The following is a 7,500-nucleotide window of genomic DNA, read 5'->3' on the forward strand; positions in this document are numbered from 1 at the left end:
CCAGGGGATGAGGTGAGGCTTATGGGGGAGAGAAGAGCCGTCTGAGCGGCCCCAGCCCAGCGCCACAGCACACACACACACAACAGACAGACAGACACACACACGCACACACACACATGCACACATGCACACGTGCATACACGCACACACACACAGACATACACACATACACACGCACATGCACGCACACGCACACACACACACACACATACACACACCATACATGCACGCACACAGACACACAACCTACAGTACGCACACATGTGCGCACACGCCGATAGGCACACACGCATGCATGCGCACGTGCCTGCAAACATACACACACACACACACACACGCACACACACACACACACTCGACCTCCACACACACACCATGCACGCACACACACAACCTACTGGTATGCACACACGTGGACAGACACATACGCATGCATGCACACACATGCACGCACACACACATGCACGCACACACAACATACGCACACGCACGCTCACACGCAGACAGAAACACATGTATGTACACACACGCGCACATATGCACACACACACACACACACAGACACAGCTGATCAGAATGGTGGGATATCTGTTACCTCTGCTGCTGTGATGCTCCTCTCTCCAAATCCCACAAGGAGAAAACCCGATACACCAGGCCCTGGACACGTTTCAATAATACGAGACAGTTCTCCTCGGGCCTACGCCCTAGCCTTATCACAAAACTGAACACCTGAAACTGGATGACGAACCGACACCTTGGCGGACGGTTAATGATATTCCCGAAGAGGGCGATTAAATCAAATGTATCATAGAACAGGCCTGAGGTCCTTTATTGTTATATACGGCCTCTGAGAGGGATCGTTTCACACAGAGTTTAATAGGCACCCTGAAAATAGCAGAAAACCACAGATCATCACTTTACATCTCTTTTTTTCTTGCCAGGACCTGAACTGATATCAAAGAACGTTCTCCTTGAACACCTCTCAGTGGGGTGTTGAGAACTGGTTTCCCATCACAATTAAGCTGTCAAGGACAATTTCGGTGATACTGACGTTCGGCCCTACAAGGCAAGCATTATAGCTTCTCAGGGATGGCTCTTTTGGTGGCCCATATACTCTTTTTTTAAGTATTTTTTGGGCTTTAGAAGCCTATTTGTTTTTGTCAGACAAGACAGTGAAATAGAGAAGCGAGTTGGGAGAGAGAGACGGGGAAGGGCCGGCAAAGGACCCGGGCCGGGAATCAAAGCCAGGTCGACCACGTAGTAGACGAGTGCCCTACCATATCAGGCACGGTAGGGCCGGCCCATATAAGCCTACTCTTAATGCCTGTGTTGGGTTCAGAATGTTGCAGGTTTGAAACCCACCCTTCCACTCCCTCTCTCACTTCATGACTGAGGTGCCCTTGAGCAAGGCACCTAACCCCACACAGCTCCAGGGCCTGTAGTCATTACCCTGCACTTAAAATAACTGTAAGTCACCTTGGATAAGTAAGTGTAATGTAACAGGACCAATATTTAATTGGCGGTGCATTTTAGTTCAGTTGTTATGTACACAATGAAGGGAAGAACATATCAACAGAAACTCAGCTCACTTTGGCATTCATAATGATTAATTAAAGCAAATAATTAGTCATGGTGTTATTGGACAAACATTATCATCAAAAGGGGAAAATCCCCACTGAATACAACTGAATTGATTGAAGAGCTACAATGTTAGAGGAGAGATGGGAAACAGGTTTGTCTTCTTCCTCTGATGCCAGGCCCTGTATGCAAAGCAGCTCATTAGCTTTGATAAGAAACCCCGCATCCTGCTCCTGGGGCCTTGTTCATTTTTTATTTGCTTATATGTATACAGTACTATTGTAGGCTACGTTTGTGCGGAATTTGAAAACATATGCCAGGTTATCTGGTCTCTCTCTCTCTCTCTCTCTCTCTCTCTCTCTCTCTCTCTCTACACATACACACACGTACACACACACACACACACACACACACACACACACACACACACAGAGAGAGAGAGAGAGAGAGCGCGTGCGAGAGAGAAATGAACATGCAATCACAAAGACATATTTCACACAATTTTAAATTCCTGATGCATGTGCATATGCATCTGTTTTGGCACACCCATTGTCTCTTTCACACACACACACACACACACACACACACACACACACACACACACACACACACACACACACACACACACACACAGAGGAAAATCTGTGAATCAGGCAGGGGAGCATGAGGTGGTAACTTCCTTGAGTTAGTGCGCCATCTTGTGTTAAGAGCATGAGTTACATCATTAAAAGGACCATATTACAGTAAAATCACTTTGTATATTTTTTTATTGTCATATATGTCTCACCATTAAACACTCAGAGCACTGAACAAAATAGTTTTCGACAATTTTCTCTGAGTGAGCTGAAAGATTTAAGTGTCAAGAATACTGTTTTTCTTTTTTCTATTCTGTGGAAAGAATGAGAGAGGGATGGAAAAGTGTAATAGAGGGTGATGGGGAAGGACCAGGACATGTTATTTGGTCAGAATTATGGCATGTAGGCTATAGTATGGTGTCTTAGCCCACTGAGCTATGTCTCCCTCAGAATAATATTTGGGTCTGCCAATTTGATGTCAAAACAAACACAAGAAGCAACATTTTCTTTCTTTATTTCTAGTTTTATTTGCAGAATCATTCATTCCATAGGGGTCTGGGCTTATTTGTAATTTTGTTTGGAATGAAATCTAATCCCTTAAATGGAAGCTCTTACAATAGAAAAAGATTGGGGTGTGGTGGTGCAGTGCACTAATGTGCCCACAGGGCTAGGCTGGCATACCCATGCCCATGGGAACCCAGGTTTGAAGCTGGCCGGCTTGGGTTATTCCCTGCCCTGCCCCTGCCCTCACTCTTTCGCTGTCACCTTGGCACTCTTGACTGTCCAGTCATTACTAATGACTCTATTTCTTAAATCTCTTGAAGGAGAGGGGAAAAAAACAAGAAACAATATCCAAAATATATTTGGCTATAAATAACAAATTCTATGTATTCATTCATTTGACCAATCCGCCAGGTCTTTACAGCAATATCAAAAAGATTGTTTGTAAGGGTCAATTAATCCATGGGCCACCCTATATGGCCACATTGTCATGTAAAAATGGCCTGGAAAATTAGGCAACCAGAGTTGTTCTTTTTCAACACCAATTGCAAGTTTTTATTACACCCAAGTTGGTTGCCATTTTAAAATCTAGATATCGCAATCGTTATTTTTTCAGGGATAGAACAAATCGAATGTTCTACACAAATCTTTACGGAATTGATATTTGACCCTTCACGGTCGCTGTACTAAAATATTGGGCGTGGCTTTCTTCTATGACCTTTGCTGAGGACAAATAAGTAACCAATAGAAAAGCGCAATTCCTGTTTTCAGCCAATCAATGTAGAGTTTTTTTAATTCCTGGCTAAGCGCTACCTCTTCGCACCTGCGCAGTTGGTTGCTGCTTGTCACACGTGTTGAGGAAGTTCAAGGAGCCGCCGCGGTGTGTGTAGTGAATGGTGATTGACTGTCAGAGGGACACTCAACACCGGTACGGGCCGTTAACAGCTCATCCCAGAAATAAATATGTCTTGGCTGTTCGGTCTTAACAGAGGGCAGCCCGAGCCTCCTCCGGAGATGCCTCAACCGCCTCCTCCACCTCCACCGGCCGGAGGATCCGGAGGATCAGGTGGATCGGGCGAAAGACCCAAGGACAAATGGAGCAACTTCGATCCAACGGGACTGGAACGTGCTGCCAAAGCAGCCAAAGATCTGGACTCTTCAAGTAAGTGTAGTTTTCGTCAGATTGCACTGACCGTGTATGCACACAAAGCATCACTTGACGACTGATGTGGGCTAGGGTACCGTGTGGTTGATGCAAGGTGATGCTCACTGTCGGAAGATGATGCAACGAACATCAATGACAGGCTCCAGTTCTACATGAGGACGGACTCCGGCAATCATTTATGTAATATGTAGAGTATGAGCAGTTTCACCATAAAGACGTCGACTTAAAATCGGAGAGACTCGTCCTAGTTGATCACTTACTGTGACTTTGAATCCTCATTGGCCCATTGACTTGGTGCCCAGTGTGTCACCAAGGGTAACAGTTCAAAGGTCAGTATCAAGCCCACGGTCATGTGCCAGTAATCAAGCATCCCCCACCAGTCTCATGCTTTGCATATTGAATTATATGGCTATGAGTGACTCTCACACATCCTCATTTTATGTCAATTTATGGGAATGACCGTTATTTAACGTATTTTAAGCCTTTGCAGTCTGTGTGGGTGTATGTGATGTGTGTGATTATGAATATTTTCTGGTATGTTAACAGGACATGCCAAAGAGGCTCTGGACTTGGCCCGCATGCAGGAGCAGTCGGTTCAAATGGAACATCAGACCAAAATTAAGGTAATTGGCTTTCGCAGTCGGATTTGCTGATCCGTTATACAGTGTGGGGAAGCTGTGACCTATTGGTTAGGGAGTTGGTCGCATAATCAGAAGGTCACAGGTCGAAATCCTGTATCCTTTAGGGTTTCGGTGGTCCTGTGGGTGGTTTCCTCCACTTTCATCATCCATGGCTGAAGTGGCCTTGAGTAAGGCACCTAACCTCACATCGCTCCAGGGACTGTAACCAGTACCCGGTATGGAATAACTATGTCGCTTGGGATGAAGGCGGTTTAAACTAATTAACAATTTCTCAATTACATTGTTATAATGCTCACATTGCCTGTCTATGTAGCTCGCTATCTGCCTTTGTCTGTCTGTCTGTCTGTCTGTCTCTCTCTCTCGCTCTGTCTCTCTCTCTCGCTCTCTCTCTCTCGTTCTCGTTGCTGTTTGATATGTTTGTCTGTGTCTCATGTTTGGTGCCAACGATTGTGCTGAAAATACAATTGCCCAATGGGGACAACTAAGTTCTAACCAACTACCCCCCCCTCTCTCTCCCTCTCTCCCTCTCTCTTTCTCTCTTTCCCCCTCTCTCTCCTTTCTCGTCTTGATGTTTAGGAGTATGAGGCGGCTGTGGAGCAGCTGAGGGGAGACCAGGTGCGGGTCCAGGCGGAGGAGAAGAGGAAGACCATGCAGGAGGAGACCAGACAGCACCAGGCTGTAAGACACAACACTCACTTCACCTGACCTCACCTGGCCTGGACACTGCTCCAGAAAACTATGTGTCCTTGGTCCTCAGATAAACAATAGGCATACCATTATTTTGCACCGTTTTATTTATGCATTCATTTATTTATTAATAAAATATATATTTTTAGGGCTTTTACAATTTTTTTTGACAGGACAGTGGAGGAGGGACATGAAAGTAGTGGGGAGAGAGAGACAGGGAAGGATCGGCAAGCGTCCTTCGTAGTAACCCAGTACCCTACCGTTAGGCCACAGCAGGGCCATTTTGTACCCTTTTAAGCGCAAGGTCAAATAAGGACAGATACAGACACTATAGCAGGGATGCAAAACTCAGGCCCGGGAGCCCAATCTGGCCAGCCCGGATCATTTGATTTGGACTGCGGGTCATTTCAAATGTATATTACAATTGGCCCAAATATATCTAACATGACTTGAGCACAAAAGGTCATAGGTGGGCCTAGGCCAGTGTAACATTCTCACACATACACGCGCATACAACAGAATATGTGCAGGCACGTTTGATCTACCATATATGTTGGGAATGAGGTGTTTGTGATATTAGCCTTTGAATATTATATGCATACACACCATTTTAGTCCATTTGTTTTTAAAATAAATATCGAGTATGGCCTATGACTTTGTCCCAGATATTCATTTTGGCTCACTGGCCCAATTTAAGGTTGATTCCACTATAAGGTCAAACGAGGACACGCAGGTCAAATAAGGACATACTCAACAAACTAGAGAGAAGCTAATGCATCAAATGACAACATTCATGGTAAAAATTGTATAATGCCCCCAATACACAAACAGAAGGACAAATGGTGCCACTTGTGTGTTTACAGCGGGCACAGTACCAGGACAAGCTGGCAAGGCAGAGGTATGATGATCAGCTACGACAGCAGGTATGTCACACGGACTGCTTTTGTCATTGACACCCAAAATACTTTTAATTCTTTAATGAACACAATATCACAGACAATGCTTGTACCTGTATGTATGTCATGGAGCAGTTGAAAACGTTAAAAACCTTCAAGGAAGTCATGATAATCTAATTTTGGCTTTGGTTTTATTTTTAGCAAGCAATCAATGAAGAAAATCTACGCAAGCAGGAGGAGTCTGTTCAGAAGCAGGAGGCGATGAGGAAAGGTGAGGAAGAACATCAGAAATACCATAATCTTCACAGGCATTACATTTTATTATTGATAAGCAGTAGCCAAGAAAGCTCAGTTATATCATAACATGTATAGTGACACACAGCTGCTCCAAAGATGGTGATTCAAGGACCGAGCCAGCTGCAGATCTGGCTCAGGTGTGATTATCCCCTATGGTGCGACCCTAGACCAACCCGCCACCAGGCAAAAAATATGCCACCAGGGTCGGGCTAGTTTACTGGGCTAAGTCCCTGGAGCAATATGGGGTTGGATGCCTTGCCCATGGGCACCATTGCAGCAATGGGTGAACCTAATCACCAGTCCATAGCTAGCATGATGGTATAATGGTAAGCCATAGTTCTGACTTTGTATAGAAGACATATTAAGTGACGGCTGAGTAGCTATTACAGCAGTACTGCTGTGATCAGTGAGTTGAGCTGAATTCCTTTGTAGTTTTCACAGTCCAGATACAGTATTATACAAGCAAGCAAGTGCAAAAGTAACCATTACCACTGAGAAACCATCTAAATGAAAATACATTTCTGCTTATTTTGTCTCAGAAAATTGCTTGACTTGAGGCTGCGTATTTTGAGTATTAGAGAAAATTGCAACATGACATCACTTTTTTTTTTAACTCAAATGTGTATAAGTGTTATCCTTACCTGACATGCTTCGACAGGGTATGTTCTGTGTCCCTCAGAGGATCACATGGGTGTTTATTGTGTGGCACAATTAATTTTATTTTGCTCATCCCGTATATAATTAATTCTTGGTTATATTTCATCTTGTTATAATTTTTTTAAAAATCTGCAAAAAATCAATAACCGTGATTAATAATCGTGATTACGATTTTGACCAAAATAATCGTGATTATGATTTTTTTCCATAATCGTGCAGCCCTAGCGTCTATTGTAATCAGATGTTTTATTGGGCGTCACAAATGTGTCATTTGGTATACATAGCCTAATGCCAGTGGTAACAGTTGTATCAATTAAAAAAAAAAACTGCAGTCATCACCTTTCCACCCCTCCCCTCTCTGTGATTAGAGCCCAAGATCTGGTACCCTCGCTGAGGGTTAGAATCTATGCTGTCTTTCAGATTGGAACATTGTGCAAAGCAGCATGGGATTTCTTAGGCTAGTCCACATGGGCATGCAAGCCCAAATGTGGGAGGCTTAACGC

General features: G+C 44.2%; 1 protein-coding gene across 1 annotated transcript in view; it reads left to right on the forward strand.

The window, feature by feature from the left end:
• Positions 1-3,522: 3,522 nt before the first annotated feature.
• Positions 3,523-7,500, forward strand: part of LOC134462729 (ATPase family AAA domain-containing protein 3-like) — a 17,947-nt gene continuing 13,969 nt past the window's right edge. The window contains exons 1-5 of the mRNA XM_063215910.1: positions 3,523-3,816; positions 4,366-4,442; positions 5,037-5,138; positions 6,011-6,070; positions 6,245-6,314. Coding sequence (XP_063071980.1) covers positions 3,618-3,816; positions 4,366-4,442; positions 5,037-5,138; positions 6,011-6,070; positions 6,245-6,314 — 508 coding nt within the window. The 5' untranslated portion in view covers positions 3,523-3,617. The remainder of the gene's footprint in view (positions 3,817-4,365; positions 4,443-5,036; positions 5,139-6,010; positions 6,071-6,244; positions 6,315-7,500) is intronic.

The sequence above is a fragment of the Engraulis encrasicolus genome, chromosome 14, assembly GCF_034702125.1.
Source record: "Engraulis encrasicolus isolate BLACKSEA-1 chromosome 14, IST_EnEncr_1.0, whole genome shotgun sequence".
NCBI lineage: Eukaryota > Metazoa > Chordata > Actinopteri > Clupeiformes > Engraulidae > Engraulis > Engraulis encrasicolus.